This window comes from Lactuca serriola, chromosome 4 (genome assembly GCF_051521515.1).
Source record: "Lactuca serriola cultivar US96UC23 chromosome 4, Lser_US96UC23_V15, whole genome shotgun sequence".
Taxonomy (NCBI): domain Eukaryota; kingdom Viridiplantae; phylum Streptophyta; class Magnoliopsida; order Asterales; family Asteraceae; genus Lactuca; species Lactuca serriola.
Genome location: NC_136411.1, coordinates 373,016,309 through 373,030,231, shown reverse-complemented (window position 1 = coordinate 373,030,231; position 13,923 = coordinate 373,016,309). Strand labels below are relative to the sequence as shown.

Below are 13,923 nucleotides of genomic sequence, written 5' to 3'. Positions count from 1 at the left end.
ACTGTGGGAATGATAAGGCCCTGGGGTCGGATGGCTTCAGATTCAAATTTCTGAAAAAATACTGGAATGAATTGAAGATGGATATTCTAGCATATGTAAAACATTTTGAACAATGGGGAAGCTTGTCACAAGGTTGCAATTCCTCTTTCATAACACTTGCGGCGAAGGTTAAGGATCCTCTCTCCTTGGGAGACTATAGGCCAATCAGCCTAATCGGATCTCTTTATAAAATAATAGCGAAAATACTAGCAACAAGAATTCGCTCGGTAATTCGGGAATGCATAGATGAAGTTCAAACGACTTTTGTTGAAGGACGAAACATACTGGAAGGGCCTCTCATTGTAAACGAGATTTGCTCATGGGGGAAGAAAAACAACAAAAAAATATTACTGTTCAAAGCTGACTTCAATAAGGCCTTTGACTCGGTGAACTGGAAATTCCTTGATTCGATGATGCAACAAATGAATTTTGGTATAAAATGGAGAGTCTGGATACATGGATGTCTAGAATCAGCTAGGGCATCAGTTTTAGTGAAAGGATGTCCTACGAATGAATTCCAACTTGAGAGAGGCGTAAGGCAAGGAGATTCCCTATCACCGTTTCTCTTTATTTTAGCTATGGAGGGATTGAATATTGCATTAAAAGAAGCAAGGTCAAAAGGAGTTTTTCATGGAATCTCTATTCCCAATTCCAATATCCAGCTCTCCCACCTATTCTACGCAGATGACGCCTTGTTCATTGGTGAATGGTCAAAACAAAACATAAAAACCTGGCTAGGATACTCAAGTGTTTTCAAGTATCCTCAGGGTTGAGCGTCAACTTTAATAAATCGAAAGTCTATGGCATTAATGTGGATCTACATGAGGTCGAGAGGTGTTCATCACCGTTAGGATGCGAGTCATGCGCATTACCATTCACGTATCTCGGTGTTCCTATGGGAGCAAATATGAACCGTAAAAGTTCTTGGATGCCAGTGATTGAAAAGATCAACAATAAACTCTCTGGCTGGAAATCGAAGACATTGAGTTTCGGTGGGAGGGTAACATTAGCTAAGTCAGTTTTGGGGAGTCTTCCCACTTACTATTTATCAATTTTTGCAGCCCCTATGGGAGTGATTGAAAACTTGGAGAGAATCCGGAGGAATTTTATTTGGGGAGGGCCTAACAATTCTTTTAAAATCAGGTGGGTAGCATGGGAGAAAATAATTGCCCCAACAGAGGTAGGTGGCTTAGGCTTGGGATCCATTAAAGCACTAAACCTTGCGCTACTATCAAAATGTAGATGGAAACTCTTACATGAGGGGAATGCGTTATGGGCGAGAATAATACAAGGAATTCATAATCTGGATGCGCGACTTACACATCAGATGGCGTCCAGATATTTAAGTGGTGTTTGGAAAAATATTGATAAATGTAAAATTACTCTTGGTAAATTGAATATTGCAGGTTCTGATGTTATCCGGAGGAATCAAGCGGGAACTAGATGGGACTCGGACTTTAAAATTGATGGTCAGTTCTATGTTGCAGCACTAAGGGAGAGGATTGACCGTGCAGCCCATATGATCCCGGATGGTGTATTTCAATGGAGCAAATGGATTCCATTCAAAGTCACCTGTTTTGTATGGCGTGCAAGATTGGATCGGATTCCATCTGCGTCTGCTCTTGATCAGAGGGGGATACAGGTCCATTCTACACAATGTAGTGTGTGTGTCTCCGGAAAGGAAACATCGGATCACTTGTTACTTAACTGGCCATTTGCGGTCGATCTTTGGAACCACATTTGGGATTGGTGCGGTGTTCCACCAATGATGTTCTCTAGTATAAAGGAAATGTTAAATTATTCAGCCAAGTATGGGCAATGCCCAAAACGTAGGTCGACATTACTCTCAATCATTTCAGGTGCAATCTGGGGTATATGGCGCACAAGGAACTATAGAATTGTTGGATTAGGTGTCTAAGCCCATAACTATAATTGGTATGTACTTGAATTGATAGCAACACAGTCCTTTTGGGTTGCCCTCAAACCTAGCAACCGGACAAAGAAATTATGAAAGAAGAGATATTAATTTATTAATAGATTAATAAATTAATATAAATGAATTTATTAATATGTTAAAAGATTAATATATTAATGAGAAATCATTTTGTTTAATTAATTGTTAGCCAGAAATTAATTAGAATTAATTTTGGGGTTAAAAGAATTAATTATAGAGTGCAGGGACTAGTTTGCAATTATCTAATAGTTGAGTGGAAGGCTCTAGAACCCCCTTGGATAAGGGTGGACGAAATCTTTAGGGGAAACCCTAATAATTTCGTCCATAGGGGCTTGGATAAGGCCCTTGGGTTTGCTTAGGCCCTAAGCAAAGGATAACTAGGGTTTCCCCTAAACCCTAGATCCCTCAGCTATATAAGGAGCCTCCTGGTTCATATTTTGGTCACTCTTTTCTTTTGAAGAAACCCTAAGGGCCAAAAGTTTTCATACTCCCTCTCCCCTCTCTCCTCTATTTCCTTCTTGCTAGTTTGGGTGTGATTCCATTAGAGGCATTACACTTGTGGTGCTAAGCTTCCAAGAAGATCAAGATCAAGATCAAGGGAATTATCAATTGTTTACTATAACAATTGAAAGGTATGTAATTACTAAACCCTAGTTTGTAAATTTCGATTATAGCCTCTCTCCTCTAGGGTTCTTGTTTTGCAATTCAAAGTTGTATGTTCAATAGTTAAAACATAGATCCAAAGTAGGTTGCATGTGAACTTAGGAATTGTTTTCTAGTTTATTTGCTTTATCTAAAACCCATTAGTGGTATTAGAGCCATTGTTTGTTTTAAATTGAATTGTTATAATTGTTGAATTGCAAATTAGGGTTTATAGCCATTAAACCCTAAAGGCCATTTTTTCGAATTTTAGGGTTGTGGATCAAAGGGGTTTTAAAAACCCTAGCCTCCAAAGAACCCTAATCGAAATTAGGGCTAGGGTTTTGAAAACCCTAGCCTCCTCCCTTGAAAATTTCGAAATATGCTATAAAGATTAGGGTTTCTTTGTTTTGGATAATAGTTGCCTTATTGGATAATTGAGAAAAATAAGGAAATTATCCTATCCCCATATTTTTGAAATCTAGAAGGGATATGGATTAGGATTAAATTAATTGTTTAATTTAATTAGATAATCCTTACAAGATTTAATAAATTAATTAAAAGTTAATTAATAGATAAATATTAAATCTAATTAATTGGTTTATTTAAATTTAAAATTTAATAGTTTAAATTTCAAAAAATTTATATAAACCCTTGGAGTTTTAAAATGTTTTTAAAACACACCTTATATATATTATAATTAAAAGTTAAATATTATATGTGTATAAGAATATGGTCAGTCAAATCGCTAGTATGCCTCATTCACGAAGCTAGTCTATAAGGGGGTATAAGGAAACTGCCTATAAAATGGTAGTTGAATGGGTGTCCACTCTCACCCACCGCTTCCTTGATTAGTGGAGGGTCGTTAGCAGAACGGATTTGATAGGACAACTACTTCCCATTAAAAGTATAATGCTATTAAAGAAAGTACTAGAACACTATTTTTCAAAATCCCAACTCTAGTTACTTTAGGAAAAATGTGAATAGTATGCTAATCCATGAAATTGCACATTATGCTTTATTGGTCATTAGTGGAGCGTATGTGGTTAACCGGCACACTAAAAGGCACTAATAAAGAGTAGTAATGGGTATCTTATAATTATCATTTTGATGGAGCGTGTGTGGTTTAGCGGCACATCAATAGTTAATGATAAAGACAATAAGGTTACCAAGCACATTTGCATGGTTATTCACATCTAGTTTGTGATCCTCGGTATCCCAGTCACAAATAGTAGAGCATAATCCGAGATTAAAACATGCCATTAAATAGTTTTAATGTATCTCAAAAGAATTAGGAATTTCACTTCGTTTATTTTGTCTAATGGTGGAATTGGTGAATCGTCATTCACCTACCTTTATGAGATTTGAACTTGGATCTCGGCATCCCATTTCTAAGTTGTAAATCGTCATAGTTGGGTCCTAACCTTGATATGATATCTTTGGGTTATTATATTGAGGTGTCTTGGAATCTAACTAAAACTATCTTTCTTTTCAGATGTCTACTCCTGGAAACACTTCTGCTTCATCATCCTCCAGCCACAACTTCTCTCTACTAAACATCTGCTCCAAAGTCGTTATGGATGGCTCCAACTATAACGATTGGATGCGTAACATCAAGATGGCGCTTACATTCGAGGACAAAGAGTATGTCCTTGAAAAGGAGCTCAAAGAACTTGATGAGTCAAAAGCCACTCCCGAAGAGTATGCTGCCTACAAGAAACACTATGATGATGCTACCAAAGTGGCATGCATCATGGTTGCAACCAAGTCCCCAGAATTGCAGAGGTACTATGAGGACTACTGGCCTTTTGAGATGAACAAGGACCTTATGGAAAAGTACCATAAGCGAGCTCGTCAAGAAAAGTTTGAGGTAGTCAAGTCACTCATGGCTTGCAAGATGAAAGAGGGGGAATCAGTTGTATCTCATGTGCAAAGAATGCAACGCTACATAGAGCGTTTGGTCAAGCTCAACATTCATTTTGATGAGGAATTGGCCATTGAAATGGTCTTGAACTCGTTGCCTGATTGTTATGGTCAGTTTATCTTAACTTACCATTTGAACAACACTGAGCAGACTTTGGCCCAATTGCACAACTTGTTGCAGACAGCTGAGGAAGGGATGAAGGGTAAAAGTATACCCTCCACACCTGCAAGTGCCCCTGTCTTGGCCATTGGACAAGGAAAGGGGAAGAAGAGGAAAGGTCCTCCCAAGCAAAACTGGAAGAGCAAGGCTCAAGCTGTGTCATCTAGTAATGGCCCGAAGGCTAAGCCCAATGGTTCCACTCCCCATGTTTCTGATCCAAAAGAGGCCATTTGCTTTTAATGCAATCAAAAGGGGCATTGGAAGAGATCTTGCCCACAATATTTGCAAGATATCAAGGATGGCAAAGTGAAGCCATCATCGGCAGGTATTTACACTATTTCTGCTAATAACTCATTATCTTCTCGTTCATGGGTCCTTGATACAGGATGTGGATTTCATATCAGTTCTGATTTGCAGGGGCTAAGGGAAAGTGAGGAGATAGAGCATGGGAGAATAAACTTGATCATGGGGAACAAAAAGTCTTCACCAGTTACCAAGATCAGAGTTTATCAACTTTTTCTCAGTAATGATGTTAGATTAGATTTAATAAATTGTTGCTATTCGTCTGAGATGACGAGAAACATTATTTCATTTCATGCATTGTTCAGACAAGGTTTTAAATATTCTTTTAATGATTTGAATGGTTCAATTTCTGTTTATAAGAATGGTGTTTTTGTGTTTGAAGCTTTACCTTGTGATGGTGTGTATGAAACAGTGACTTGTGTTGATAACTTAGGAAATAGTGTACTTAATATTGACTGGTCTAATAGTGTAGACAAGGCATGCTTGTGGCATTGTCGTCTTGGACACGTTAACAAGAAACGCATAGCCCAACTCCAAAAGGATGGATTGTTGGAATCATTTGACCTAAAATCCGATGACATGTGTGAATCTTGTCTTTTGGGAAAGATGACAAAATCACCATTCACAGGGTCTTGTGAAAGAGGTGAAGGTCTGTTGGATCTCATACACACAGATGTGTGTGGGCCCTTCAGATCAACCACAAGGGATGCTAATCGATTCTATGTGACTTTCACTGACGATTATAGCAGATATGGTTACATCTACTTGATCAAACATAAGTCAGAAACCCTTGAAAAGTTCAAAGAGTTTAAGCATGAAGTCGAAAATCAATTGGGCAGAAAGATCAAGATACTTAGATCCGATAGAGGCGGGGAGTATCTTAGTACCGAGTTCAACGACTATCTGAAAGAATGTGGGATAGTCTCACAATTGACTCCTCCTAGGACACCACAGTTAAATGGTGTAGCTGAGAGGCGTAATCGAACCTTGTTAGACATGGTTCGTTCTATGATGAGTCGTGCCTCGCTTCCTATTCACTTCTGGGGTATGCCTTAGAGACAGCCGCCCACATCCTCAATCTTGTCCCTACAAAGAAGGTTGCCAAAAAACCTCACGAAATGTGGACAGGGAAAGTTCCCTCGTTAGCACATATTAAAGTCTGGGGTTGTGAAGCTTTCATAAGACGAGAGACTCACGACAAGCTAGCAGCTAGAAGTGAGAAATGTGTTTTCATTGGTTACCCAAAGCAGTCTTTTGGATATTTGTTCTACAGACCTAGTGAAAACGTGGTGTTTGTAGCTCGAAGAGGAGTCTTTCTTGAAAGAGAGCTCATATTCAAAGAGGACAGTGGGAGTACCATTGACCTTGAAGAGATTCAAGAGTCAACCAATGAAGGAACCTTATATGACACTAGCACTCAACCAGAGGAAACAGTTCCTGTTGAACTGGTTGATAAATCATTACCTCTTCGAAGATCCACTAGGGTGAGTGTACCACCTGAGTTGTATGGTTTTCATATTACTTCAGATGGTGACACATTCATAAGTGACAGAACATTGGTAAACTTAGATGAACCAGTCACTTACAAGGAAGCAATGGTAGGCCTAGAGGCTTCCAAGTGGAAAGAGGCAATGGACAGCGAGATTAAGTCCATGTATGACAACCAAGTTTGGAATTTGGTTGATAGTGCACCAGGTCGGAAGACAGTTGGGTGCAAATGGATCTTCAAGAAGAAGACAGACATGGATGGGAATGTGCATACGTTCAAGGCTCGACTGGTTGCAAAAGGTTTCACTCAAACCCCAGGGGTTGACTATGATGAGACTTTTTCGCCGGCGGCTAAGATTAAATCTATTAGGATATTGCTTGCCATAGCTGCCTTTCATGACTATGAAATCTGGCAGATGGATGTCAAGACTGCCTTCCTTAACGGGAAGTTGGCTGAGGATGTTTACATGAGTCAGCCAAAGGGTTTTGTTGATGCAAAGTTTCCCAATAGAGTATGCAAGCTTGAGAAATCCATTTATGGATTGAAACAAGCATCTCGCAGCTGGAATCTTTGCTTCCATGAGAAAGTCAAAGATTTTGGTTTCTCTAGAAGTGAAGATGAGTTTTGTGTGTATATCAAGGCTAGTGGGAGTATAGTAACTTTTCTGGTGTTATATGTCGATGACATATTACTCATTGGTAACGACGTTCCAACCTTGAATGAAGTTAAGTCTTGGCTTGGAAAGTGTTTTGCCATGAAAGACCTAGGAGAAGCCGCCTATATTCTTGGGATTAGAATATTGAGAGATAGAAAGAAGAGACTAATTCGACTTAGTCAGAGCACATACTTGGATAAGGTACTAAAGAGGTTTAGTATGGAAAATTCCAAGAAGGGAGAGCTACCTATCCAGAGCAATACCAAATTGAGTAAGAGTACAGATGAGGAAATAGATGACATGAGTTGTGTACCTTATGCTTCCGTTTTCGGATCGATCATGTACGCTATGACATGTACTCGCCCTGATGTGGCATTTGCTTTGAGCATGGTCAGTCGCTATCAGGGAAACCCAGGTAGAGCTCATTGGATAGCCGTGAAGAATATACTCAAGTATTTGCGAAGAACGAAGGACTGGGTCCTTGTACTTGGTGGCAATGATACTTTGAGAGTAGATGGTTACAGTGATGCCAGCTTTCAGACGGATAGAGATAACTTCCGTTCTCAGTTAGGTTGGGTATTCTTATTAAATGGAGGAGCAGTTACTTGGAAGAGTTCCAAGCAAGATACGGTGGCTGATTCTACTTGTGAATCAAAGTACATAGCAGCAAGTGAAGCGTCGAAAGAATCAGCTTGGTTGAGGAACTTCATCGGGGATCTCGGAGTTGTTCCAACCATCCAGGAGCCTATGGAACTGTTCTGCGATAATGAAGGAGCGGTTGCCTTGACAAAGGAACCGAGAGATCATGGTAAAACCAGACATATCGACAGAAAGTACCATTTCATCAGACATAGAGTAGAAGAAGGCCATCTTATAGTGAAGAGGGTGTCATCTGAAGATAACCCAGCAGATCCCCTCACAAAGGGTCTGAGTAGGGCTAAGCATATTCAGCATGCTTGGAGCATAGGACTGAAAGATGATATTAGTTTTAGTAGTTAGATTAGTTTTCTGAAACTTGTAACAAAGTAAATGTAATTGACTTTTGGTGATTAAATAATAAAGTATTATTTATAAGTTTGGGTTCTACCTTTTGTCAATTGTTTATTATTGTGTTTCATTTTTTGCATGTTTTACTTCCCGAATAATAAGATTATTCAAACTCCACAGTCGCTCGTACTTTTGGAAGTAAGTAGTGAATCAAGACTGTCATGAACTGGATTGTAGATTGTCTAAGGATAGACATGGCAATGTATTTGCTGCAACGTTTATGAGTACTCAGAAATTGAGATTTGAGTATTGGATAAACCCTTGCTCAGAGTATTACTTCATGGAATTCATCACGAGTAATACTGAGACGATAATATCTTATAATCCTGAAACAGAGATATATGAGTTGTGATTTGCAAGTCGGCTATGCATTGGTGATACGAAAATGCATCAATAACTTGGTGTTATAAAACGTATTATCATGTATGGTTTGATGAGTAAAAGATACAAGCATATGAGTCAATGTTTATTCGTTCCTTTTTCCCTAACGGGAAAAGCGATATCTGTGGGCCCCTCGATGATTTGGTGTTGACTTGTATGCTGGGCCCAGCCAGGACTAAATTGATGTGTTCAATTAGAAGTCCTACATCATCACAAATCAAGAATTGGGAAACATAGATTCTGGACAAAGAGGTTGATTGCATTCCATGTCTTTTTTCTAGGGATATCTAGCAGAACGAAGGATTATATGATCACTTATCTTAGGACACGTAACTGACTGGGTCAGAGTTCGGCAACAGCTTTTTGGAAGCTACAATTTGCTGGTCAAATTTAGAAGGCATACTAGCAATTATAGTTACAGACTTATCCAAGTGGGAGACTATTGGATTAGGTGTCTAAGCCCAAAACTATAATTGGTATGTACTTGAATTGATAACAGCACAATCCTTTTGGGTTGCCCTCAAACCTAGCAACCGGACAAAGAAATTATGAAAGGAGAGATATTAATTTATTAATAGATTAATAAATTAATATAAATGAATTTATTAATATGTTAAAAGATTAATATATTAATAAGAAATCATTTTGTTTAATTAATTGTTAGCCAGAAATTAATTAGAATTAATTTTGGGGTTAAAAGAATTAATTATAGAGTGCAGGGACTAGTTTGCAATTATCTAATAGTTGAGTGGAAGGCTCTAGAACCCCATTGGATAAGGGTGGACGAAATATTTAGGGGAAACCCTAATAATTTCGTCCATAGGGGCTTGGATAAGGCCCTTGGGTTTGCTTAGGCCCCAAGCAAAGGATAACTAGGGTTTCCCCTAAACCCTAGATCCCTCAGCTATATAAGGAGCCTCCTGGTTCATATTTTGGTCACTCTTTTCTTTTGAAGAAACCCTAAGGGCCGAAATTTTGCATACTCCCTCTCCCCTCTCTCATCTATTTCCTTCTTGCTAGTTTGGGTGTGATTCCATTAGAGGCATTACACTTGTGGTGCTAAGCTTCCAAGAAGATCAAGATCAAGATCAAGGGAATTATCAATTGTTTACTATAACAATTGAAAGGTATGTAATTACTAAACCCTAGTTTGTAAATTTCGATTATAGCCTCTCTCCTCTAGGGTTCTTGTTTTGCAATTCAAAGTTGTATGTTTAATAGTTAAAACATAGATCCAAAGTAGGTTGCATGTGAACTTAGGAATTGTTTTCTAGTTTATTTGTTTTACCTAAAACCCATCAAGAATCTTTAACTCAAAATTCATCTCCCCGGAATTAGTGTTTGACGGAGTTAGATCAATGGTCCATGTTTGGATCAAGCAAAGATATGGGAAAGAAAACTTTGTTTTGGGGGAATGGATTAAATCTCCTTTCTATTTTGTGTAATATTTTATATTTTATGTTTTGTAACTGTGGCTCCCTCTAGCTCCTTGTTAGGGGGATGCCTTTTAATAAAATTGTAGGTTCAAAAAAAAACAAAAACAAAAAAAGACTGGTGGCTTTGATGTTGGTTTAATTGAATATTTCGCTGGAAAACTAAATTAATGTGATGAATCTACAATTAAGAAGCATTTCAAGTTGATGGAGAGGAAAAAAGTTACAAAAAATACGAAAAGAATTAATAAATAAAATACATATTTTGGATTTTCAGAAATCCAAGTATCCGAAAATCTATAAAATAGTTATCCAAATCAGAATCTGAAAAATCGGATATTCAAATTTCGGATATTCCAAAATTAGGATATTCAAAATTTCGAATAATTTTGCATTGGATTTTCGGATTTGTATTTTTTGACACCCCTAGTTATCGGGAAGGCGGCGGGGGAAAAAAGAACGGGTGGTGCTACCCAACTTCTAAAAGGCATGACTCATGGTTTGGCGGCAAGACCAAGACTCAAACTCAATGATTCATGACAAGTTATAGCATTTTTCAAAGCGTGATGTAAGGCGGCGATTTTGTAGTAATTTATAATTATATTACCACATAAATATTGATTTATATCAAATATAACTAGTTTGTAGAAGTATTATATCAGCAACGAATAACAAAAAGTTAACAAAAAAACACAATACTTGTATGTCTGATTAGATATGACATAAAAAAAGTGCAAAAAACGTGTATCAAACGAAAAAACACACGTCATAACACGACATAATGCGTCATGGCACACCATATAACGCATTTGACGCTCGTCATGCCTAACAACAATGTCATGAGGCTTTTCGTAACAACAAAGTCGCGCCTCACATCACGGCACGCCTTAGCGCGCGCCTTTTAAAACACTGACGCTAACTAATGCTCTCTAATAAATGAATGTTTTTTTGCCACTTGTCACACTCTCATTCAATTTGCCAAATGTCATTTTGTGCTTATTTTAAATTAATTTTTTTTCACATGTCATTTTATGTGTTTTTCAATTTTATTAAATTTTACATAATATTTTATTGTAATAATTGTTATAAATGTAGTAATAAATTGATATTAATTTCATTAATGAACTTACCTTTTAATTTCAAAATTCTCAAAATTAAAGTTCATTAGTTTTTATTTATTTATTTAAATTCAAAGTTTTCAAATATTTTAATCTTTACATTTAATATTTTTTAAATTAACCTATGTAATATATATGTCTCACAACTAGTCATTTATAAATATATAACTCCACTGTAACGTTTGTATGTTGGACCAATAAAACGGCAATGAGAAATATATAGTTTGAGGTTGAATCTGAAGATCTTTATTTTATTCTCAATGAAACCTCTCTCTCTCTCTCTCTCTATATATATATATATATATATATATATATATATATATATATATATATATATATATATATATATATATATATATATATATATATATATATATTCACCTTAATTCATTTTAAAACAATATTATTTTGTAATTATCGATCATTTTAGTTTATATAGGCGTATCTTTCAAGTCAAAGCAGGTGGTAGTGTTTAGGCGATGCTTCATGTACCAAACACCTTGAGAAATGTGTGTTTTGGGTGCAATACGTCGGCAAACAATGTATATTATATATATCTCATCAAAAACAAGGTTTTGTCTCCTAAAGCACAACTTGACACGTGGTTGGATTTTTCATTACCTTAGCCTTTTGCAACATGCCTTTTGCGCTTAATTTCAAGTTTTTTTTTTTTGAACGGCAAGCAGTATATTAGAAAAAGAAGAAGCAAAAGAAGCTCGAGCAGAATTACAAGAACCGGTTTAGAATGGGAGAACAAGCAACCCAATCTAAAAAAGTACATTTAGATATATGTTTAATCCAATTGAAAGTAAATAAACTAATATCATCCAATGTGACCATGGTAGCACGTTTGACGTTCCTAAAGACAACCACATTACGCTCCTTTCAAATTAACTAGAGAGTGGTGTACACCAAAGACAATCAAAGTTTCTGTATTTTTTACTGCCGGTACACGAATTAATCATCTCCAATAGGTCAACATTTGAAAAACAAATGCTCGATATCTTCTTCCACCTCACAACAAAACGGACAATAGGTAGAAGTGACGATAATACCCCTCTTAATTACGTTTGAAGCAGTGGCAATTCGATCTTTAAATAAATGCCAATAAAAAGCAGTTAACCTTTTTTTGGAATCCACTTAAATACCTCAGAATTACTAGTGTAGGATCTCACAGAAATCAAATGTCTAAGAGATTTGACAAAGAAAATATCACCATTATCACCTGTCCACAGCCATCTGTCACCATTCACATTAAAACGAAAGTTAGCGAGACGATTGCACATAAGCGAGAATTGATTAGATTCAAGACCCCTTTTTCAGGTTTCTTTTCCAATCCCAGCAATACTGAACATTCATATGAGCCTCAGTTTTGATCTTGTCCATCACCAAGCAATTCTTGTTGTTTTCAACGGCATAGAGATTAGGAAACACGTCCTTTAGAACACCATCTCCACACCAAGAGTCTTTCCAGTAGAATGTGTAGTCTCCTTTCCCAACGATCCGCTTAAAAAGACTACCAAGAGAGATATCATAAAGATTAAGATCTATGCTGATATGTGAAATATCCAACCACACACCTTTAATAGACTTTTTAGCCATTAACTTCCCATCAATAAAAGAAGGGTTATGGATTTCTTTAATGCAGTAAAACCAAAACGAATCACGGTCATTTTTTAAATGCCGCCAGTATTTCGTGAGAAGGGCTAAATTAGATGAATCAAGGCATCCAACTCCGAGACCTCCCATCTCCATCGGTTTGGTTACTAAATCCCAAGCCACCCAATGAATTTTCCTTTACTCTTCGTCACCTCCCTACAGGAACCTTCTTCTTATACCATCAAGAATATTAATAACCTTTTTAGGAGCTCTAAAAAAAGAGAAATAATACAAGGGGAGATTGTGGAGGACAAAATTTATGAGAGTTAGAAGACCTCAAAGGAATGACATTTCAATTTCCATAGAGATAGTTTACATCGAAACTTCTCAATGATAGGGTTCCAATACTTAGAAAGTTTCATATTCGTCCCCATCGGAAGTCCAAGATAGGTAAAGGGAAAAGAACCAGGATCAGACTTCAAAATGCTAGCAAGTCTTTCGATCTCTAAATCATCAACACCAATACCATAAAATTTACTTTTGTTTAAATTCACCTCCAACCTAGATGCAAGAAAAAAGCAACCAAGCAACCTATTTAGGTTTAGAAAATTAATCTTTGACCATTTACCAATGAAGGTCACATCGTCGGCAAACATGAAGTGAGAAACAGAAACGTTGTTATAAGGGAGAGAAAGACCTCTAAAATGATGCAAATCACAAGCCGCATCCATAGAAATGTGGAGACCTTCCAATGTAATAATAAAAAGGAATGGCGAAAGAGGATCTCCTTGTCTACCTCCTCTCATGATAGTGAATTCCTTTGTGGGAGTTCCGTTGACCAAGACGGAAGCCATACTAGACTCAAGACAGTCCTTTATCCCTTTTCTCCACTTCCATCCAAAATTCATTTGTTCCATAACCGAGTCAAGAAACTCCCAACTTGTCAGCCTTATCAAAGTCCACTTTAGATATTAACGCCTTTTTTCTTGCTTTTTTCGCCCAAGAGTAAATCTCATTGAGAATAAGCAGCTCATCCAAAATACTCCTACCTTCCACATACGTTATTTGAACGGAGCTAGTGATTTTATCCAAAATCAATTGTATAAAAAACTAAGTTTATATGACGTTTTAATTTTAATATTTTTTATTTTTTTCTCAATTAACTAATTAACTCATTATTTTT

General features: G+C 37.0%; 1 protein-coding gene across 1 annotated transcript; it reads right to left on the bottom strand.

Moving 5' to 3' along the window:
• Nucleotides 1-13,066: 13,066 nt before the first annotated feature.
• LOC145099774 (putative mitochondrial protein AtMg01250) lies at nt 13,067-13,594 on the bottom strand. The gene has a single exon (XM_079037282.1). The coding sequence runs from the start codon at nt 13,592-13,594 to the stop codon at nt 13,067-13,069; it is 528 nt and encodes a 175-aa protein (XP_078893408.1).
• Between the last annotated feature and the right edge of the window lie 329 nt (nt 13,595-13,923).